The following is a 23,702-nucleotide window of genomic DNA, read 5'->3' as shown; positions in this document are numbered from 1 at the left end:
AACTCATTTCTAGATATCTGGCTAGTTCTTGAAACTCTTGTGTTCTAAGTGACAGTGGCTTGAAACCCAATCAGATCTGTCCTGGCTGAGCACTTTAAGGCTATGTCTACACTCACGGCTTCTTGTGCTAGTAATATGCAAATAAGGCTAAGCATGGACTATCACCAAGCCTCATTTGCATACCTAATGAGCCACCATTTTTTTCATTTTGCCGTTCTTCCTGAAAAGTAATAGGTGTAACGGCATTGCGCAAGAGGGTTTATCTTGCGCAAAAAGGGGCAGTGTAGACACTCCTTCTTGTGCAAGAGCCTCTTCTGAAAAAAATGGTGATTCATTAGGTATGCAAATGAGGCTTGGTGATAGTCCATGCTTAGCCTCATTTGCATATTACTCGCACAAGAAGCTGCGAGTGTAGACATAGCCTAAGAGTTCCTAGCAGCTACATATTTGACAAAATAGGATCCTGTGAATTCTAGATATGTGGCTAGCTCTAGAAACTCCTGGGCTCCAAGTCGCTCCATTTCAAACATCAAACAGTGGAAGCTAGAGCCTTTTAGAAACAGTCACAATGGAGTCAGCCCCCCTTTGTTCAACCAGGCCTCTCTAAGGGTGTTCCTCTGGGGAACCCCCCTAAAATAGCTGCCTGACAGAGAATCCCCAAGTATTCAGGAGTATTAACTCTGTAAGGGTATGTCTACACTACCCTCCTAGTTCGAACTAGGAGGGTAATGTAGGCATACCGCACTTGCAAATGAAGCCCGGGATTTGAATTTCCCAGGCTTCATTTGCATAAGCGGGGCGCCGCCATTTTTAAAACCCCGCTCGTTCGAACCCCGTGCAGCGCGGCTACACGGGGCACGAACTACCATTACTCCTCGTGGAATGAGGAAGCCTAGTTCGAACTACCTATTTCGTGCCGCGTGTAGCCGCGCGGCACGGGGTTCGAACCAGCCGGGATTTAAAAATGGCAGCACCCGGCTTATGCAAATGAAGCCCAGGAAATTCAAATCCCAGGCTTCATTTGCAAGTGCGGTATGCCTACATTACCCTCCTAGTTCGAACTAGCGGGGTAGTGTAGACATACCCTAAGGTCCTAGGGCAGGGATCAAACAGGCCCAGTCCCCTGCCAGCGCCGTTCTGTGAATTCTGTTCAGTTCACTTCCGAATTCTTGGGCTCTGCTCCCAGCTCTGGAAGGGAGTGGGCCCCAAGTGGGGGCCTGTGAGCCAAGGCTCTTGGGTTCATTCCCCAGCTTTGGGAGGGGAGTGATGTCTAGTAGCTAGAGCAGACTTACTGACACCAAAGCTTTTAATGCACTAGTATCAAATTGGCCAAATGGTTTAGCCCAGTGTGGTGGGGCGACTGTCCCACAGTGGCCGGAAGGGGTAAAGCAGGTAGAAGGGAGCCCATACAAAGCCCTGGTGTGACAGGAATGGACCAGCCCCACACTGGGAAAGCTGGGCCTAACCAGGCTCACCTGGTTGAAGAAGCCCCGCCCCCAAGGCCCTGCTGGGCATGCTCAGACTGCAGCCGGGGTATAAAAGCCCGGAGGAGGCTCTGCCTGGGCTGTGTGCCGAGGAGGGAAGAGGTGCTGCCGAGGCTCCTGCAAGGGAACCGCCAGAGGGACCAGCCCTGGAAACTGGCCAGTGAGACGCCTACACGACTGTCTAGTGAGACTGGTAGGAAGGAGGCCTGAGCAGAGCTCCCGGAGGGGAACTGCCAGAGGGACGATCGGGAGGCCGGCCAGTGGGACGTCTGTGCTACAGAGGATCTGGAGGAAGGACCCTGGCCGGAGGCAGTGGAGACTGGTGGGGAGTGGTGCAGGGTGGGCTGTCAAAGTCTGTGGCTCTCAGCGAGTTGCGGTAGGATTCCCCACCGAGGGAGCAGTGGAACGTGCCCCTGCTAATAGCGCCCTGGGCTGGGACCTGGGGGAGTAGGGAGGGCCTGGGTCCCCCCCTCAATCCCAGAGCTGGGGGGGAGCAGCTCCTGTGTGCTAGAGACTCTGGCCATTAGGCTGCACTGCCCTGGTGAGTGGGGTGTTGGGGTATAACCACAGTTGTGTTGTAGCAGATGCTGGGTCGGGCGTGGCCCTAAGAAGCCCAGGGACCTGACAGCATGTTATTGACCTGTGGTTTGCAGGGGAAGCCGTTACTTCAGAGGTGTGAACCGCTTGCGAGCACAGGTGTGAACAGCTGGAGGAGCAGGCTCTCTTTTGCAGGGTGGCTGCACCGCTCTTTGGTCCTCTGCGTCGCTGAGGTCAGGGGCCGGGTGGGTTTCACATTTGGCAGAGTTCAGTGACTTTGCTGTTTTCCTGCCCTGTGCACCAAGGACATTGGAGCCATCTGAGGCTGTTCAGTCCCTGCATGGGGGGGTCAGGGGCTGTACCATGGGGAGCCCTGGGCCAAATCACCCCAACTTTGCATCACAGACCCCACTCCCGCTCCATTGCCGAGTGCCGGTTTCCAAAGCACGGGGGCATCGGTACAAGGGGTGAATATTAACAGCAGATCGGACTCGGGGGCTGCATTTTATGATGCCGCTGACCAAACACCCTCCCATTGCTCTGGCAGATTCCAGCAGGGCCCCAGCAGCTTCGGCCACTTTCCCCGCTGATGCGAGTCTGCCGGGGGGTTCCGAGCTGTGTGAAGTTTCAGAGGGGGAACTGAGTTGGTCTGTAACAGGAAAAACTAAAGTGCTACCAGACTATTGGTTGGTGTTTTTTAAAAGTAACAAAATATGTAGATGGGATCATGAACTTTCATTGGCACAGCCCACTTCTTCTTCAGATGACCGGAGCGGGTTGTGCCCACAAAAGCTCATGATACCATCTACATATTTCAAATGTTGTTTCACTACTGAGGATGGAAACTCTGCTTCACAGGCAGTTCACACCTTTGGGGGCTGTAGCTTGCACGGAAAAGCTCCAGTGAGCAACGTCCCCACCCCGCTGCGTGATGATCGGCGGCGGGGCTAGCACAGACACTGCTCTTAGTCTTTGTGCCCAGAGGTGAGGAGTCAGATCTGCACCCCACCTGCCACACGGGTGCTGGAAGTAAGGATGCAGGGGCTGTGTACCCAGCTTTCCACCCATCTCCTCTGGGTGGCCCCTGCAGGGTCCCACCAGACCCATTGCTTTCACCACACCCTGGGGTCCTACTGCAGCTCCAGGCCGGGCTCCAAGGGGCTAGGGTGTCGGCTCTCCTGGATCTGACAGTCTGGGCCCCAGTGCTGTGAATGGCATCTGGCCGGCCCTGTCCGGGAGCCTTCAGCCATCGGAGGGGCACAAACAGTTGTAAGCGGGGTGGGTAACTCAGCACCCTCACTAAAAGTTGTTCCAGCGCCACTGGCCTGCCGTTTGCTTGGTGTTATAGAATCCTAGACTAGGGCGGGCAAAGACCTCTGGAGGCATCAAGTCCAGCCCCCTGCCCAAAGCAGGACCAGACTCAACTCAATCATCCCAGCCAGGGCTTTGTCAAGCTGAGACTTAAACACCCCTAGGGATGGAGATTCCACTACTTCCCTAGGGAACCCAGCCCAGCACTTCCCCACCCGCCTAGGGAAATCGTTTGTCCTAATACCCTGGCTAGACCTCCCCCCTGCAACTTGAGACCAATGCTCCTTGATCTGCCATCTGCCCCCACTGAGACCAGCCTCTCTCCATCCTCTTTGGAAGTTGAAGGCTGCTCTCAAATCCCCCCTCACTTTTCTCTTCTGCCGACTAAACAAGCCCAAATCTCTCAGCCACTCCAGCTCCTGAATCTTTTTCAATGCTGGGGTTAGTCTGTGTCCACAAAAACAATGGGGAGTCCTGCGGCACCTCAAAGACTGACATTTATTAGGGCGTCAGTCTTTGTGGGCAAAACCCACTTGGTCAGATGCATGGAGTGGAGTCCGGAGGCCACACAAATATACTGACACATGAAAAGGAGGGCGTTACCTTATCACATGGAGGCCAGAACTAATGAGGCCAATTCAGTCAGCTGGGCTATTCCAAGCAGTCGGGAAGAGGTGTGAACATGGAGAGGGGAAATTGCTTTTGTAGTGAGCACAGTCACTAAGTTGTTGTAAAGTATTCAGAGCAGCCCCCCAAACCTTACCGAAATGACATAGTTTAAGGACACCTGAAAAGGATTATTGAATATTATTTTTTCATAGGGACCCTCAATCCAGGCCCTGGACCCTGCTGTGCTAGGAGCTGAACAAACATAGTACAAAGAGTCCCAGCACAAGAGCTCACTGTGTAAGGAGTCAGGGTAGAGAGACTAGGACCAGCTCTCTGGAGGCCTTGTTTTATTCCTGGCTCTGCCACTGAAGGGCTGAGTGACCCTGGCCAAGTCACTGCCACGCTCAATGCCTCAGTTTCCCCATTTGTAAAAGTCAGGAGACATCTCCTGACCTCCCGGATAAAGGTTTTTGAGGTCTACGGAGGACTAGCAGTATAGAAGTGCTAGCTAGAGCTGTTACAATGCACAGACACTTCTGTAATTTGCTCCCCAATGGACTGAACACAGTTGGAAAGCTAGAACCACCAGAAGACTTTTAGATCAAGCAAAGACAGTGGAACCTGTTGGATTTGATGGTGTGAAAACATCCCGGTCAGGAATCTAGAACTCGGGGACCCTGTTGTGCTTGAACACTCTGAGGGTATGTCTACACTACAAAGTTAGTTCGAACTAACGGACGTTAGTTCGAACTAACTTTCATAGGCGCTACACTAGCGCTCCGTTAGTTCGAACTTAATTCGAACTAACGGAGCGCTTAGTTCGAACTAGGTAAACCTCATTTTACGAGGATTAAGCCTAGTTCGAACTAGCTAGTTCGAATTAAGGGCTGTGTAGACCCTTAATTCGAACTAGTGGGAGGCTAAGGCTTCCCAGGTTTCCCTGGTGGCCACTCTGGCCAACACCAGGGAAACTGTATTGCCCCCCTCCCGGCCCCGGAGTCCTTAAAGGGCCACGGGCTGGCTACACAGTTTGTGCCAGTTGCAAGGCTGCAAGCACCCATGCCAGCAGACCCTGCACCTGCCACAACATGAGCCAGCCACCCGAGGACACCCAGCCCTCCGCTGCTCCCCAGGACCAGCCAGGCGGCTCCCAGGAGCCTGCCCGGGGGCGCAAAAGGCGGGCGCCCGCCTGGTCAAGTGCGGAGATGGTTGACCTCATCGAGGTTTGGGGGGAAGCCTCCAATGTCCACGATCTCCGCACTAGCCACAGGAACGCGGCCGTCTATGGCCGCATGGCTGCCTGCCTGGCCGCCATGGGCCACCAGCGCAGCCGGGAGCAGGTCCGCTGCAAAATTAAGGACCTGCGGCAGTCCTACTCCCGGGCCTGCCTGCCAGGAGCCGACCCGGAGGCCTGCCCCCACTTCCATGCCCTGGACCACATCCTGGGGGCTCATGCCATCCCTGCCCCCCAGGACGTGATTGACCCCGGGGCAGAGGGACTGCTCCTGGAGACGGAGGAGGAGGAAGAGGGCTCTGAGAGCCAGGAGCCTGCCGCCAGCCTGCCCGGGACCCGGGACCCCCGAGGCACGCCACAGAGCCACTCGCCTGTGTCGTCTGAGGCCGGGGAGGCATCCACCTGTGAGTACCCTCGTGTTCCCCTTATGTGTATGGGGGGCTGGGGTGAGAGGGAGCCCCGGGACAGTGCGCCTGGGCCTTGCCCACCAAGGAGCAGCAGCTGGGGATCCTGCAGGGGCCCTGGTCTTGCAGAGGGGAGCTGGGTTTCACACACCTGAGCCCCTGGGGTAATTGACCGCTGGTCTTGTTGCACCACAGCCGCAGCACCTGGGACTGCAGGGCACACCACCCCGCCTGCAGCAGCCGCCCGCGCCCGGGCAAGCAGGAGAGCCAGGAACCAGGAGGACTACCAGAGGCGGCACCTCCGGTTCCTGGATCGACAGCTCCGTCTCCAGGACCACTGGGTCCAGGAGGACCTGAGGCTGCACCGGAGGAGTCTGGAGGCCCTGGAGGAGCAGGGCCATGCCCTGTGAGGCCACCTCCAGAGCCTGCTCGACCGCTTCCCACTTCCTCCTCCTGCTGCTCCCCCTGCTCCTCCTGCTCCCGCTCCCCCTCCCGCTCCCCCTCCTGCTCCCGCTCCTGCTTCCGCTCCTGCTTCCTCCACATCCCCTGTCCCTCCTGCCCCCCCCTTCACAACCATTTCCCACCGACGCCCCCGGACCCGCAGTGTGGCGAGACGGGAGAGGCAGCCGGACTCCCACCCCTGAGCTTTCCTTTCCCTTCCTCTCTTCCCTCCCCTTCCAGCTCCCTCGTCCCAGGTTTCCCCCTCCCCTCTCCAACCCTCATTCCTCCCTCCCCCCACCCCAGTTCTGGGAAATAAACAGACGTTTTTGTTTGAAAAACAGGTGTCTTTATTTGACAGTAGGTAGGGAGGGGAAAGGGGAAGGGAGGGTAGGGTGGAAGAAGGCCCCAGTGGGGCATGCAGGGAGAGGTCAGTCCTCCTCCTCCTCCACCAGGAAGCTCTCCCGCAGGGCTTCCCGGATCCGGACGGCCCCCCGCTGGGCTTCCCGGATGGCGGCGGTGCGGGGCTGAGTGTAGTGTCCAGCCATGCGGTCAGCCTCAGCCATCCAGGCTGGCAGGAAAGCCTCCCCCTTTCGCTCACACAAATTGTGGAGCACACAACATGCCGCCACCACGGGAGGGATGCTGTGCTCGGCCAGGTCCAGACAGGTGAGGAGGCATCTAAATCGGGCTTTCAGTCGCCCGAAGGCCCCCTCTATCACGATGCGGGCCCTGGTCAGCCTGGCATTGAAGGCCTGGGGGGAGGGATTGAGGTGCCCCGTGTAGGGCTTCATGAGCCAGGGCTGCAGTGGGTAGGCGGCATCCCCCACCAGGAACACGGGCATGTCCACGTCCCCGACCCTGATGTGGCGGTCGGGGAAGAAGGTCCCGTCCTGCAGCCGCTGGCACACGGAGGAGTTGCGGTACACCCGGGCGTCGTGTGCTTTGCCGGACCAGCCCACATTAATGTCCGTGAACTGGCCTCGGTGGTCACACACGGCCTGCAGGATCACGGAGAAGTACCACTTGCAGTTGACGTACTGGGACGCCTGGTGTTCCGGGGCACGGATGGGGATGTGCGTCCCGTCGATGGCCCCCCCGCAGTTTGGGAAGCCCAGGGCGCTGAATCCCCGGATGACGGCGTCCGGGTCGGCGAAGCGGACCACCCTGTGGAGCAGCACCCGGTTGATGGCCTTGACCACCTACGGAGAGAGACACAGCAAAGCGCCAATCAGTGGGGCGCCCGGGTGGCTGGGAGCGTTCGTGCCCTGGCAGTGCCCCGCGCCCCACTCCCGGTAGCAACCCCCCTGGCGGCGTGTAGTACGGCCGGGACAGACCGACCCCTCTGGTGCGGGGCGTTTTCGCCTCCTCCCGCCCCCCCTTTGTCCCTGGGGCGGCCCATCCCCTCCTCGCAGCCCCCTTCCCCCCCGGCTCAGTGGCCGACGAGCGCTTTACCTGCATGAGCACTGCTCTGATGGTGGATCTCCCCACGCTGAACTGGTTCCCGACGGATCGGTAGCTGTCCGGCGTGGAGAGCTTCCAGAGGGCGATGGCCACCCGCTTCTGGAGGGGGATGGCGGGCCTCATGCGAGTGTCCCTTCTGCGCAGGGCAGGGGCGAGCCACTCGCAGAGCTCCAGGAAGGTGTCCCTCCTCATCCTGAAGTTCTGGGTCCACTGTCGGTCGTCCCAGCGCTCCAGGACAATGCGGTCCCACCAGTCGGTGCTGGTGTCCAGACGCCAGACGCAGACGGGCACAGAGACCAATGCTTTGCTGTCCCTCGGCGAGGTTGGCAAGGAAGCAGGAAAAGCTGAGAACCGGCTGTCCGGGGGGGGGGGGGGTCCCTTTAAGCACGAGCCTCAGATAGCCTCAGACAGCAGCCACACAAAGCAACTACTGACCTGATGCCCTGCTGGAACCGGTTTCAGCTGCCCTTAAATGCCCCCCTGCGTCCAATCAGTGTGGACGCGCTAGTTCGAATTAGCAAAACGCTAATTCGAACTAGTTTTTAGTTCTAGATGCGTTAGTTCGAATTAACTTAGTTCGAATTAACTAATTAAGTTAGTTCGAATTAGCGCTGTAGTGTAGATGTACCCAGAGAGACTTCGCACAAAGAAGGTCCTAGCCAGCCAGCCAGCAATGCAGACCCCGTGAGAATCAGTGAGGTGAGACCACACTGGGCGACCTAAAACAAACCACGTTCCCAGAGCCAGCCTGCCATCCAGAACCCTAAACGCCCCACTGGCTTTGGAAACACGCAGAGACCTAGGGCCTGCAGACGACAAGGACTCTGGGAGCCCAGGGACACGGCTGGGTTTACAGACACTCAGATACCTGCGGAACCGTTGGGCTGCCCTGTTCCCAGTGCTCTCTCCCTCCCGGCACTTTCCGGCCAGCTCCAGTGCCAGCCCCTCACCTTCTCTGCCTTGTTTCCCCCCGGGCTCAGGTACTTCACTGCCAGGATGATCAAGGAAAGCCACCTGCAGCAGAGCGGTGGGGGGGGGCGTCCTAGCTCTGGCCAGAACCTCTCCCCGTGAAGATGCAGAGGAATGGCGGCGTGAGTGTTGACACACGGCCAGGGGGTGCCAAGAAACAGGCAGGCATTTGTGGCTGGCGCTGTGTTCTTGTGGAGCAGCAGGCCATGGGAGAGGTGGTCGGGCAGCCAGCAAATGAGGAATGAGGCCCTCCTGGCCATCCCGCCAGCCCCTTCTTCCTCCTCTCCATCCTGTCCAGCTGTGACGTTCTGCGCTGGCAGAGGCCGCAGGAACGGTGCCCAAAATTCGCCCAATGGAACCATGTCCTCTAGCCCTGAGTCTTGGATCCGGCTTCTTCCCCAGAGAGGGTGTAACTTGCTGCAGGTGAACCTGCCCCGCCACCTCCAGGAGCAGCCCGAGACCCGGGGAAGGAGATGAGCCACACGCCTGGGGCCAATGCCCTGGCCTGGGCCACAGTGTGGGGAGGGCAGGAGCAGACGGGCAGCAGGGACAGGTGGAGCTGCCCAGGCAGGAAAGGCAGAAGAGGAGGATGGAGGAGAACGTGCCCAGAGCGGGAGGTGCTTGCGTGTGACCAGTGGAAACCCAGGCCATGCGGCCAGTGACCGGAATTACTGTGAGGGGCGGGGCTGGGCTGGCCAGGAAGGGGAGGAGCTGAGAGGCTCAGCTGACTGGGAATAGGGAGGGGCTGGGCTGGGGGAGAGGCTGGGAGACCCTAAGGAGCAATGGGGAACATAGAGGGGATGGGCGACGAGGGAGAGTCAGACGTGCGGAGCCCAGGCCCGGCAAACCCTGCGTTCGTCTCCTCCCTGCATGAACCGCCTGGTACAGGGAGAACCAGGCGTCCTGGCTGCCGCCCCCCCCCCCCCCCCCGTGCTCTCCCATCCCCGGCTCTTGAAGGTTTTCTTTTTCCCGCAGAGCTGGCTTCCCAGCAGAGACCTGGAGGTCCCAGCTCCAAGAATACACACGCCCAGTCGGGGGGGGCTTGCTGGGACTGAGGTTTTATGCAGGGCAGGATTTCACAGAAGTTATTTTCACAGAAACACGTCCCCACCACACGTCAATAGCACGAGAGCCCTGAGAGCTATTACCCTGCTCTCACCACTGGACCCTTCCCCCAGTCTCCCTGCTCTAACCACTAGACAACTCACTCCTTGGCCAGGTATTGTATCGTCAGTGATGTGAGCTTGCATGACAAGCTCAGGGTTATCTCTGAAGTGCAGCCTGTGGTACAAAAAGGTGCAAAACACAGGCCCTTCTTCCCCACAGGGGCACCTCCCAATAGATGGGCTCCTAGCCCCACATCTGCTGTATTAGTGGGGCTGGAGGCCAGGGCACTTGGGTTCTCTCTCTGCCTCTAAGCTAGTGCCTGCTGCTGCTGTGGGTTGTTTGCTAAGAGTGTCCAGTGACAATTTCCGTTGATGGTTTTACAGCTTGTGGATCTCAGAGAGCAGCTGGGGGGTGGAGCGTGTAGAAGACAAAGCTACAAGGACTGAACTCACCACATAGAGAAGGGCTCCGGAGTGCTGGGACAGACTCACAGACGCTTTGCTGGACAGACACGTCATCCAAGTCTCTGTCTTCACTGGCTCCTGTGCCACCCTGGTGAGTTGAGATGACGGGCAGAGGCCAGGTCTTAAGGGGAATTTTCTTTCTAAGGGTGCCTGGAAGCCACAAATGGGCCATTGTCAAGGCAAATCAGTGGAACTCCCTGCCACATGGTATTAGCTGTGTTAGCCTGTGAGTCTGCCTGCCACTAGGGACTATTTGGGTTAGCCTGAAGCACACAATAGAGGTGACAGGGGAGGTCTGTGATGGGTGAATTTTACTCTTTTTCACATTAATCAGATGAGATGTTCCCCACCTGGGAAGCCCTAAGACACAGAACTCCCCTCCCTCACACAGCCCTGGAGTTCTCATCTCCATCCCCAGAGCCAAGGACCAAACCCAGGAGTCCTGGTTTCTGGCCTCCCCTTCTCTAACCAGTAGGCCACTCTGCAGAGTAGGAAGAGCATAAGAACGGCCAGACTGGGTCCGATCAAAGGTCTATCTAGCCCAGTGCCCTGTCTGCCCACAATGGCCAATGCCAGATGCGCCCTCCCCTGTTGCCTATTCCCAGCTTCTGACAAACAGAGGCTCGGGTCAGTATTCTTACCATCCTGGCTAATAAGTTTTGATGGTCCTCACCTCCATTAATGTATCTAGTTCTTTTTTTAACCCTGTTAAAGTCCTGGTCTTCATAACATCCTATGGCAAGGAGTTCCACAGGTTGCCCTTGTGCTGTGTGAAGAAATATTTTCTTTGGTTTGTTTTAAAACCTGATAACTATTGATTTCATTTGGTGTCCCCTGGTCCTTGTGTTATGGGAACTTTTCCTAATTTTCTTTCTCCACATCAGTCATGGTTTTACAGACCTCTGTGCTATCCCCCACTTAGTCTCCTCTCTTCTAAACTGAAAAGCCCCAGTCGTTTGAATCTCTCCTTGTATGGCTGCTGTTCCAAACCCCTGATTATTTTTGTTGCCTTTTTCTTACCCTTTCCTATGCCAAGAGCTCATTTTTGAGATGAGGTGACCACATCTGTACTAGGGATGTTAAATTGAGGTCATTTTAGTAATCGAGTAGTCGATAAATTGTTATCAATTACTCCATAGCAGAAGGCAGCCCCGCTCAGTCCTGGCTCTTGCTGGGGACAAGCCTTGCTGCGGCTCTGCAATTTAAAATTCAGTAGGAGCTGGGGGACGGGGGGGGGGGGGGGGGGGAGGGAGTGGGGAGGAGCAGGCACTGCAGCACGGTTTGGTCCCGGCACAAGCCAGGACCGAGAAGGGCTGCCTGTCCAGCCAGGAGCAGCCCCTGTGTGCTGGCATCCCAACTTCCCACTGGGACTCCTCATGGCCAGTGGCTGCTGCCGGAACAGCCTCCCTTGCCCCTTCTGATAGAGGTGGTAAGAGGGGAGCAGAAACAATGCTGGTGGGGAACCAGCTTTTAAGCTGACCCCCCCCCCCCACCTCCAGCGTTGACTCCTGCTTCTCCTGCCCCCCTTGCTGCTTCTGAGATAGGTATGAGTAGGCACTTGACTACTTGATAAGCTGATTGGTAGTTGGCTAATCGACTACTGTCTTACATCCCTAAACTGTACGCAGTATTCAAGATGTGGGCGTACCATGGATTTATATGGAGGCAATAAGAGATTCTCTTTCTTATTCTGGATCTTTTTATAAATGACTCCTAACATTCTGTTTCCTTTTTTGGCTGCCACTGCCCATGGAGTGGATGTTGTCAGAGAACTCTCCACAATGACTCCAAGATCGCTCTCTTGTGTGATTGTAGCTAAATTAGTCCCCTTCGTATTGTACGTATAGTTGGGATTATTTTTTTCAGTGTGCATCACTTTACATTTATCAACATTAAATTTCATTTGCCGTTTTGTTGCTCAGTCAACTAGTTTGGTGAGATCTTTTTGAAGGTCTTCACAGTCTGTTTTGGTCTTAACTATCTTGAGCAGTTTAGTATCATGTGCAAATTTTACCACCTCCTTGTTTATCCCTTTCTCTAGATAAATTGTAAATAAGTTGAATAGGATTGATCCCAGGACAGACCCTTGCGAGACTCACTAGTTACCACTCTCCACTCTGAAAACTGACCATTTATTCCTACCCTTTGTTTTCTGTCTTTTAACCAGTTCTCAGTCCATGAAAGGACTTTCCCATTTATCCCATGACAACTTACTTTACTTAAGAGCCTTTGAGGGACCTTGTCAAAGGCTTTCTGGAAATCTAAGTACACTAGATCCTCTGGATCTGCCTTGTACACAAGCTTGTTGACCCCCCTCAAAGAACTCTAGCCGATTAGCAAGGCCTTATTTCCCTTTACAGAAACCAAGTTGACTTTACCCCCAACAAATTATGTTCATGAATGTGTCTGACAGTTTTATTCTTTACTATAGTTTCTACTAATTTGCCCAGCACTTGCATTAGACTTACCGGTTTGTAACTGCCAGGATCACATCTAGACCCCTTCTTAAATATTGGCGTGATGTTAGCTATGTTCCAGTCATTAGGTACAGAAACTGATTTAAAGGATCGGTGAAACCACAGCTCATAGTTCTGCAGTTTCACATTTGAGTTTTCAGAACTCTTGGGTGAATGCCAACTAATCCTGGTGACTTGTTTCTGTTCAGTTTATCAGTTTGTTCCAAAATGTCCTACAATGACACCTCAATCTGAGATAATTCCTCAGATTTGTCAACTACAAAGAAAGGCTCAGGCTTAAGAATCTCCTTCACATATTAAGCCATGAGGATGGATGCAAAGAATTCATTTAGTTTCTCTGCAAGAGTCTTAATGTCTTTGAGTTCTCCTTTAGCATCTCAGTCGTCCAATAGCCCCACTTGTTGTCAGCTTCCTGCTTCTGATGTACTGAAAGTTTTGCTATTACTTTTTGAGTTTTTGGCTGGCTGTTCTTCAAATTCCTTTTTGGGCTTCCAAGTATCTTTACACTTCATTGATAGAGTTTATGCTCCTTTCTATGTTCCTCACTCGAATTTAACTTCCACTTTTGAAATGATGCCTTTTTATCTCTCACTCTGCTTTTACGTGATGATTAAGTCAGCGACACTTTTTTGGTTCTCTTACTGTGTTTTTAATTGGTGTATACATTTAAATTGGGCCTGTATTATGGTGTCTTTGAAAAGTTTCTGTGCAGCTTGCAGGAATTGTATTTTTGGTGCTATACCTTTTAATTTCTGGTTAACTAACCACCTCATTTTTGTGTCATTCCCCTTTCTGAAATTAAATGCCACAGTGCTGAGCTGCTGAGGTGTTTGTTGCCATGGGGATGTTAAATTTTATTACAATATGGTCACTATTTACAAGCAGTCCAGTGCTAAATCTAGAATAGCCTATCTGTTTGTGGGTTCCAGAACCAGCTGTTCAAGAAGCAGTAATTTAAAATGTCAAACTTTATTTCTACATCCTGTCCTGAGGTGATGTGCACTCAGTCAATATGGGGATAGCTGAAACCCCTCACTATTTGAGGTTTTTATTTTGATAGCCTCTCATCTCCCTGAGCATTTCATAGTCATTACCCTGTCCTGGTCAGGTGGTCGATAATAGATCCCTGCTGCTATGTTCTTATTATTGGAGCATGGAATTGCAACCCATAGAGATTCTCTGGAACATTTTGGTTCATTTAAGATTTTTACTTCATTTGATTCTACACTTGTTTTCACTTGGGCCGTGTCCAGACTCAGGGTTTTTTTCGGGAAAAGTAGCCTTTTCCCGAAAAAACTTCCCCTGCGTCCAGATTCAAGCCGCGTTCTTTCGAAATTATTTCGAAAGAACGCGGCTTTTCTTTCGATGGCGGTAAACCTCGTTTCACGAGGAAGAACGCCTTCTTTCGAAAGTTCCTCTTTCGAAAGAAGGCGTTCTACAATGTAAAGAGGCCGTCTTCGAAAGAGAGCATCCAGACTCGCTGGGTGCTCTCTTTCGAAAAAGCGGATTTCCTCTATCGAAAGATCCGCCTGTAGTCTAGACACGATCTTTCGAAAGAGCCTCTTTCGAAAGAAGCCTGCAGTCTAGACATAGCCTTGTAGTGCTCCTCCCCCACCAGCAAGATCTCTTCTGTCCTTCCAATAGATTTTTTTTTTGTTACCCTGGTATGACTGTGTCCCATTGATTGTCCTTATTCCACCAAGTTTCTATGATGTCTATTATATCAATATCCTCCTTAGATATGAGGCACTTTCGTTCACCCATCTTATTATTTAGACTTCTAGGCTGTGTCTAGACTGCATCCCTTTTCCGTAAAAGGGATGCAAATTAGACACATCGCAATTGCAAATGAAGCGGGGATTTAAATCCCCCCCGCTTCATTTGCATAAACATGGCTGCCGCTTTTTTCCCGCTCGGGGCTTTGCTGGAAAAAAGCGCCAGTCTAGACGGGGATCTTTTGGAAAATAAAGCTTTTTCCGAAAGATCCCTTATTCCTTTTTTTAAGAGGAATAAGGGATCTTTCGGAAAAGGCTTTATTTTCTGAAAGATCCCCTGTCTAGATTGGCGCTTTTTTCCGGCAAAGCCCTGAGCCGGAAAAAAGTGGCAGCCATGTTTATGCAAATGAAGCGGAGAGGATTTAAATCCCCGCTTCATTTGCAATTGCGATGTGTCTAATTTGCATCCATTTTACGGAAAAGGGATGCAGTCTAGACAAAGCCCTAGTGTTTGTACATAAACTTGTCACTATTTAGCAGTCTGCCATCTCCTGATCTGATTGGATGGGACTCTTTCATTTGTCTCTTTCTCATCTGGTCTTACCCACACTTCATTTTCCATCCTTTTTCTAGGACATGAAGAATCTCTAAGGGTATGTCTACACTAGCTCGTTAATTCAAGCTAGGTAGGCAAATCAGGCAACCAGAGTTGCAAATGAATCCTGGGATTTAAATATCAGACTTGAAAGAGAAACCTCTGAACTGTCATTCATGCTTAAATTTGACACTTTACGCTGGGGTCTTAACAAAGACGCTAATTATCTTACTCATTGCAAAGATAGCTTCCCCAATTATCACCTCTAATATCATTAGCTCACAGACATTTACCTCCCTCCCACCCCCCTCTGTTCTGAAATTTGATTTGTCCTTTTTATATGTGTTCACTTTTTTTGATTGTATCCCTTTGGTATATGGTCATGCCTATTTTCTTCCACAATTTAATCTGAGGAAGTGGGTCTGGCTCAAGGAAGCTCATCACCTAATAAACCGTCTTGTTAGTCTTTAAAGTGCTACATAGTCCTGTTTTTTGTTTCACTGATCCATGTGTTTCTCTGCATCCGTCGGCTCTCTCCCAGCTCTTCATTTAAACTGCTCTACAATCTTTTTAATAAGTGCCAGCAGTCTGGTTCCATTTTTGGTGTAGGTGGAGCCCATCCTTCTTGTATATGCTCCCCCATCCCAAAAGTTTCCCCAGTTCCTAATAATCTAAATCCCTCCCTACACATTTCATCCACGCAACAAGACCCTGCACTTCTGCCTACCTGGCCCTGTGTGTTGAACTGGAAGCATTTCAGAGAACGCTACCAGAGAAGCCCTGGATTTCAATCTTTCCTAGAAGCCTAAATTTAGCCTCCGGATCCTCTCTCCTACCCTTCCCTATGTCATTGGTACCTACATGCACCACGACCACCTGCTCCTCCCCAGCACTATACATAAGACTATCTAGATGTCTCGAGAAATCCGCAACCTTTACACCAGGCAGGCAAGTCACCACATGGTTTTCCCAGTCATCACAAACCCAGCTGTCTATGTTTCTGTTGATGGAATCCCCCATCACTAAAACTTGCTTTTTCCTAATGACTGGAGTTCCCTCCTCCGGAGAGGTATCCTCAGTGTGAGAGGATCCCACAACATCCTCTGGAAGGAGGGTCCCAGCTATGGGATGTTTTCCTTCTGCTCCAATTGACTGTTCTCCTTCCCTGAGCCTTTCACCCTCCTTAACAGCATAGGGGCTGTCTGACCGGAGGTGGGACAGTTCTACAGTGTCCCGGAAAGCTTCATCTATGCACCTCTCTGCCTCCCATAGCTCCTCCAATTCATCCAACTTGGCCTCCAAAGCCAGGAGGGTCAGGAGCACCTTGCACAAAATGCACACATACGCCACCCGCCCACAGGGCAGGGAATCACATGCTACACTGGGTGCAATAAACAGGACAGGCCGCATGCTGCTGCTGGGCTCCTGCCTGCATCTTTGTACTCCTACAGCTAATGAGTTCCTTGATAGGGTGTCTGATTAATGAGGGGGTTTTAGTTGAGTTCAAGGAAGTCTTAAAGAATGCCAAGTGTATCTAGCCTCCAACACAACTCCTGCTCTGAACTCCCTCACCCCCTCCCCTGTTAGCTGCTCTAGTGTGCTAGCTCCACTGTGGCTTAGAAATGGGCTTTTTATAGCTCTGGCCTTCCTGAGTGGCCCTGCCACTGCCTAAGGCTTGACAGGTCTGAAAGGGATTCGGTATCGAAGAAGATTCCAATCGAACAAGGTCACGGGTGGGGCACAGTCTGAGGCAGTAACCCAGAGAAGCAGCTTGGTGGACAGAGGTTTCCTGTGTTATAAAGAGGGGGGATGGACCCTGTCTGAGCCCATGGGATGGGATGTAACTGCAGTTCCTGTCACAGGCAGATAACAGCTTGTTCCAACTTGTAGCAGAGTTCCACTGGTGCCAGCTCCTGCAGGCTAGGAGACAGCAACACTGATCCCACCTTCCTGAGCCAGCTCCACCCTGCCCTGGAGACAGCTTGGAGCCAGCACCTCCTAGTGGGGAAAGGCCCCATTGTCCATTCCCCCCCCCCCAAGCCAGGCTGCCCTCCAACTCACAGCCACATGGCGTTCCCGGCATAGCTGTGTGTTAGACCAGCTAGACTGTCCCCTTCCTCACTCCTGTCATGTCTGCTCTTCCTCCTCTGCTGCTTATCGCTCCATCTTGCAGCAGTGAGTTCCACCGGCCATAGCCTAGTTGCTGAGCATATTCAGCCTGGACGTTCTAGAGGACCAGATAGTGCCCATAAAGGTCCTCTCCAATGGTACATTCCCAGCCCATCGTGGTACATAAGAACATAGAACATAAGAACGGCCGTACTGGGTCAGACCAAAGGTCCTTCTAGCCCAGTATCCTGTCTGCCGATAGTGGCCAGCACCAGGTGCCCCAGAGAGGGTGGACCAAAGACAATGATCAAGCGATTTGTCTCCTGCCATCCCTCTCCAGCCTCTGACAATGAGCCCATTGTGGTATTTCTCCTTTCCTCCTCTTCCACACTCCTCTCATCCTGTGTTGTCCCTTCCAAGTCTAACTCCTCTTCCGTCTCTCTGCAGGGCACCATGGAACAAGAGATCACAATTCTCCCACCAGCCATGGAGGCAAATTCCAGCCAGAGCCCCGCAGCCGTGAGTGCCACACACCTTGCCATGGCCGTGTTGCTCTTCCCCACCTCTCTGGTGGGTGTGGTGGTGAACAGTCTGTACCTGTGGGTGCTAAGGCAGAAGATAAGGAGGACGGTGACCACACTCTTGTTCCTCAACCTGGTGTTGTGCTACCTCCTCTTCACCCTGCTGATCCCCTTCTTTGCTGTCTATATCCTCCTGGGTTACCGCTGGGTCTTCGGCACGGCCATGTGCAAACTCTTCAACACCTGCATCTCCGTGGTCATGTTCTCCTGCGTCTTCCTCCTCACCCTCATCAGCCTGGACCGCTACGCCCTGACCTGCCACCCTGTCTGGTCCCGGCATCATCGCACCATGAGCCGGGCTAGGAACCTTGTCGTGGGTATGTGGCTGGTCTCCTTTGCTCTCAGCACCCCCTACCTGGCTTTCCGGGAGACCCGCGTGGTGGAGGGGGGCAGAATCATCTGTATCAACAATTATGCTCTCTCCAAAGCCTGGACCAGAGCTGAGATGCTGGATCGGGAGAGACAGATCCATGTGGCCATCTTTGTAGTCCGGTTCCTGCTGGGCTTCCTGCTGCCCTTCTGCACCATCGCAGGATGTTACGGCCAGATGGGGTTGAAAATGAAAGAGAAGAGGCTGGCGTGGGGTAGGAAGCCCTTCAAAGTCATGGCTGCCGCGGTGGCTTCCTTCTTCCTCTGCTGGCTTCCCTATCACCTCTACCATGGATTGAAGCTCTGCAAGGATGTTTCAGAGTTGGTGACAAGTGCCATGTTCGTTATTTACATTGTCACATCCTTCTTCAATGCCTGTTTCACTCCCGTCCTCTACCTGTTTGTGGGGGAAAAGTTCAAGCAGGTCTTCAGGACGTCTCTTCTCACCCTGGTCAAGGCGGCATTTGTTGACGAACTCGAGAGCAGTGCCTACGAGTCTAGTGGAAGACACGGGTCAGAAATCCAGAACATATAAGAGGGGATGATCTGAATTTGCCCAGACTTAGGGAGAGTTGAAAACTTGGTGTGCTCCATTCATTGTTAGATTCCCAATGGGTCTAAGGCCTGATGGGTTCCAGGTATTTCACTGTTCATAAACCCTGAGTATTCTTGGATTCTAGAGTCACAGCTATCTCCAGATTCTACAGATTTATCAGTATTTTCAATCTCAGACAGTCATCAGTGGCACCCTTCAATGGCACAAGAGCAGTAGCCAGATCCAAACCTTGTTAGATTAGAGCACAGTGAGGGTATGTCTACACTATAAAGTTAATTAGAACTAACAGATATTAGTTCGAATTAACTTTAATAGGCGCTACACATACAAACCGCTAGTTCGAACTTAATTCGAACTAGGTAAAGCTCATTCTACGAGAACTAATGCCTAGTTCGAATTAAGTAGTTCAAATTAAGGGCTGTGTAGCCACTTAATTTGAACTAGTGGGAGGCTAGCCCTTCTCAGCTTGCCCTGGTGGCCACTCTGGGCACCACCAGGGAAATTTGTCTGTCCCCCTCCCGGCCCCGGAGCCCTTAGAGGGGCACAGTCTGGCTACGGTGCCCATGTCAGGTGCAAACCTGCCAGCACCCAGCCAGCAGACCCTGCACCTGGCACAGCACGAGCCAGCCACCCAGCCCTCCGTCTCTTCCCGGGACCAGGCTGGCGGCTCCCAAGAGCCTGCCCGGGGCTACAAGAGGCGGGCTCCCTCCTGGTCTAGTGCGGACATCGTGGACCTCATCCACGACCTCTGCACTAGGCACAGGAAAGTGGCCGTTTAGGGTAGGATAGCTGCCAGATTGGCCACCCAGGAGCAGGTTTGCATGAAAATCAAGGTGGTCCAGTGAGACCCCGACCCTGAGCTTAGAAAATAAAAACATAAGAACGGCCGTACTGGGTCAGACCAAAGGTCCATCTAGCCCAGTAGCCTGTCTGCCGACAGCGGCCAACCCTAGGGACCCTGGAGGGTGAATTTCAAGTCAATGAGATGAGACAGTCCCTATTTATAATACTCAAACTCCATCCCTTGTCATTCAGGTTCCAACCCAGGAATCCTGATTCCCAGTCACCATCCTTCTCTGCTAAGAGTTGTATCATTTGTGAGCCATCCTCTGTTGTGAGCTGGGGATCTCTCCAGGTTGTGGGACACTCCTCCATCCTCTGAAAGGACTTGAGCAAACCACAGGCCCGTTCTCTCCCTGGGGTCTGTCTCAATCTGTGAGGTGCTGGTCAAGCACCTGGGATAGCAAAGCGGGGAACCTGGAAGCCAGGACTCAGGAACTTCCAGGAAGCCAGCAAAGGCTGGTCCATAGGTGTTTTTTCTGCTAAGTGTCCAAATGATCCTTTCCAGACCAGGTGGGGTGGAGCATGTAGAAGACAGAGCGAGTTCAACAAACAGGGCAGGGCTTGGGGGTGGCAGCACAGACACACGGACGCTTTGCTGGGCAAACACATTAGGTATCTCAAGATTTCCTAACTGAACAGAGTTCTTCAGGGTTCAGATTCTAGATTTGTGTTTGTTTGGTGTCTCTTGGCAACTTATCTTCTAGGGTCCTGGGAGTTCTAGATTCCTGATTAGATCTAGGGCAGCGTTAGCATTTAGAACCAAATAGTTTTAAACACCATATGATCCCACGAGTTTTATACTAGCCTGACTCTAGAACCATGTCAAACTGCTTTTGAATGGCATAAAATCCCCTGTATTCCAGGTCTATAGGTCCTCGTGGATTCCAGCTTTCTTCATGTGGCAAAGCTGGGTAGGGCCCCTCGGGTTCTAGATTCCTGGCTAGATCTAGAAGCGTGGTCTCTGTGTGTGTTTTTAATCTCAATTGTTTCTCAGGTGCTAGAATCCTGACTCCCTAGAACTTCGCACATTCAACCACCCTCCCACCTGTCTTTTCTTAGAGCCTTGGTCATTCCAAGCACTTGGTAATAAAGCTGGTTTCATGGTGGCCTTCGAGATTCCTACCTGGCGCTGTAACTTCACGGTTCTAGGTCTGCCAAGGGTTTTAACTATCTGGAACCAAGAGCTCTTAAAGAAAACCCTTCCTACTGCTGCATCTAAAACGGAGAGGCTTCTTCCCTGTCAATGGGAACTAGGCTGGGGATCCAGAGGACCAATATGCAACTGAAGGAAATAAAATGAACCCGAGAAGGAGAGTGTTTTGTATCCCTTGTGGTGTTCACACAAGGGAGTGATGGACAGGAGGAGTGCTGGCCACATGTTTAATTCTTTGCGTATTCAGTAGTAAATGTAGTGTGTTCATGTAACTTATTGACTATGTTTCTTCCTAGCTCTCCAGGAAGAAATCACAGCCAGTGTGGGCCATCTGTCCAGCATGCCTATGATTTGAGGGGCATGTGATGGCCAGCACTCCTCCTGTCCAGCACCCAATGACTAAAGGGTTAAACTCAGGTAGCTAGCAAGGGTGTTGGCAGGGGGCCAGAAGACCCAATGTGGATACGGTGCTGAAATCTGAATTGGTTACAGCTACCTGATCTTCTCTTCCCTTGTGTGTTGTAAGTAAGGGCTGGAGGGAGCAGAGGCAGGGACCGGAATGACCAGATCCATAAGAAATATGGGACATGGGAGTAACTGGACCTTGAAGTATGGATCAGCCCAGATTGTGAGTAGAGGGAGAAGTGGATCTAGTCGTGACCAGGGTATTTGTCTTTGTTATTGTGGTTTGGTTTGAATGTCTGTGTGAATCCATGCCTCCCCTCCCCCATTCACCATCTAAGAGTTGTTCCCAGAGATTTTCTGTTTTAATTTGTTTTACTTACTTGCTGTGTAACACCTAGCAATCAAGTCTGCCTTACTGAATGTATCTTCTGTTGTATTAATACAAATCTCTTTTTTAAGGGGATGATTTGATTCTTGTGTCCTGGAAAGTAAGAGGGGGTCTGTGTGTGCATTTGCCTGCCTAGCGTGGATAGTCGGCTACCAGAGATTTCGGCTTGTTTCGCTCTTTTCCTTTTCCAAGCTCTTTGGGGCAAAAGAGCTTGTGGTCCTCAATAGGCAGGAATTCAAGTGTTCCCTTCTGTTTTTTAGGATGAAATCACTGGATGGTGGCAGCTCTTTGGGTTTGTTTTTTGTCAGAGCTAGTGCTATATCCAATTCAAAGTTCAGCACTGTATCCCCATTGGTGGTTCTCCCCTGCCAACCCCCGTGCTAGCTACCTGAGTTTAATCCTTTAGTCACCAAGTGCTGGCCAGCAATCCTCCTATCCACCACAAAGGGAAACTGAGGCAGGGAGCCACAGCACAACCTCTGTCCCCAAGGTGGCAGTTAGGAGGCAGGAACCCTGTTCCTGTGGGTTGACATGGCTCGTGTCCAGTGCCAGGCTGTTCCCAGGGCTGACATGGCTTGTGATCAGTGACAGGGAGTCTCACATGTTCACACAAGTGATCGTATCTCTGTGGCTTCAGGTCAGATTATGAACTCAGAAGGAAACTCTGTAGCCATCTCGTGTGACTTCCCGTACAAGCCCGAGAACTTTCCCAAACTGATTCCTACATCAGACTAAGAAGAAAACCACCCTGCCCGGATTCACAATAGCTGGCGATAGAGACTACACCGCAAGTCTCGGTCGATGGTAATTCCCCCTTGCTGTGAAAGTTAATTATCTTATATCAAGCCTGAATTCGTTGGACCTTCCTGTGCTAGACTGACCAGCCCCCTGCAGCAGTCCTGACAGATCCCACGTCACTGTCTCTGTGCTGGAGTCCCTCAGTCGCAGACCGTGTCCACATGGGGGCGCCGTGTATCACTCCACGTCTCAGGCCAAAGGGAATTAAAATGCTTCCCTTCCCGGAGCCAGTGTATGTAGGCGTGTGATGGGGGGGGGGGAGGGCGGACTCCCCTCCCGCAAGCACCCATGCTCGGCCGCGGATGGGCTCCGGCCCTGCTTCAGTCAGCGGGAGTCTTAAAAAAGCCTTGTCGCTTCACCCCTACGGCCAAGTCCCACGCTGCAGGGATGTTCACAGCCCCCTGCTGGGGTGCATCTCTAACAGGGGCCTGGCCCGGTGCCCTCTGCCAAGTGTCTGAGTCCAGTCCAGGCTCCATCTCTTTTCCCGCTCAAAAGGAAAGCGGAGCCTCCAGGGCGTCCCCTCCTGGAGACAGTGACCTGGCAGCTCCCCACTCTGAGCTGTGTCTGGTTCCACCAGCCCTTTTGACTGACTCCCTTCAGGTCTGAGCTGCCACTGAGCCTGCAGTTTCTCTTATAGTCCTCCCCGGCTCCTGGTTGGCTGGTTACTCCATGGCCTCTCTAGCCTCCTGGAGGACTTCTCTATAGCCTTAGGACCTAGCCCCATTAGTGTGTGGCTGGGTAGACTAGGCCCTGAGATCTCTTGCTGGAGGCCTTGTGGCTTTGCCTCAGAAAAGCTCAAGGAAAAGGGTCCTCCAAGCTGCCTCAAGTGGCGGTGAGGGAAGCAGCCAATGGGAGAGCTGCAAAGAGCAGCCAATGGGGGCCAAGCAGGCCCATATAAAAGGCGCTGCAGTGCACATATAGCAAAAATGTATATATTAGTATTGGGTATAAGACTAGCTGTATGATGCATAATGATTTGATGTATAACGATTTGCTTTTAAGTTCTGTAGCTTCTATTTCTCTCTCTGTCTCTCAGGATTAGATAATGTTACTGTAAGGCCTTGCTCCCTGTTAGCATTACAAATTACATTGTACCTCTTGTCTGCATCACATACTAAGTCCTGTATTCTAGCAACTATTGCTCTTGTCTGAAAGTCTGTACAGTTGTGTGGTGGGAGTGGAGGGTGTGTGAGGATGAGCCAACAAGAAGAAGTGGAAACTTTGAAGATAACAAGGAAACAGCCATTGTTCCTTAAGGCTGAATTGAATTAGCAGCATTGACGAACCCTGGAGACAGGCAGACACCCCTAAGACTGAGACAACAATGGGCAGCCTGAATATCCCCATTAAAGGATAACTCTGGGGAACACAGATTCACACTCCTAAGGATGGATGATTGTAGCATGACACTGCAATACCCATAGACTCCATTGGGAACTGACGTACAAAAAGGGGAGCTCTTGTCATGGGATTTGGGGTTCAGTCCTGAAAGCCAAGCCTCAGAGGAGTCTCAGAGAAACCCAACTCTTTGCTCAGTCAGCCTGGCCTGGCCCGCAAGACTGACTTAGCCTCCATGGACTGGTAACGATGCACCATCTGCAGGATCTGTGTGTGTGTGTGTGTGTGGGGGGGGGTTGTCTTTATAAAGCAGCTGCTAACTGCCTCTCTGCTGTATTCTTAATAAACATGGCA

The 23,702-nt window shown here is 52.4% G+C and overlaps 1 protein-coding gene across 1 annotated transcript in view; it reads left to right on the top strand.

The window, feature by feature from the left end:
- LOC102459745 (putative G-protein coupled receptor 33) overlaps window positions 1-23,702 on the top strand; it is a 27,154-nt gene extending 3,452 nt beyond the window's left edge. The window contains exons 2-3 of the mRNA XM_075907376.1: window positions 9,941-10,112; window positions 17,365-23,702. Coding sequence (XP_075763491.1) covers window positions 17,371-18,402 — 1,032 coding nt within the window. The 5' untranslated portion in view covers window positions 9,941-10,112; window positions 17,365-17,370 and the 3' untranslated portion in view covers window positions 18,403-23,702. The remainder of the gene's footprint in view (window positions 1-9,940; window positions 10,113-17,364) is intronic.

The sequence above is a fragment of the Pelodiscus sinensis genome, chromosome 24 (assembly GCF_049634645.1).
Source record: "Pelodiscus sinensis isolate JC-2024 chromosome 24, ASM4963464v1, whole genome shotgun sequence".
NCBI lineage: Eukaryota > Metazoa > Chordata > Testudines > Trionychidae > Pelodiscus > Pelodiscus sinensis.
Note: the sequence above shows the minus strand (reverse complement) of the source record. Positions and strands in the feature narration are given on the sequence as shown.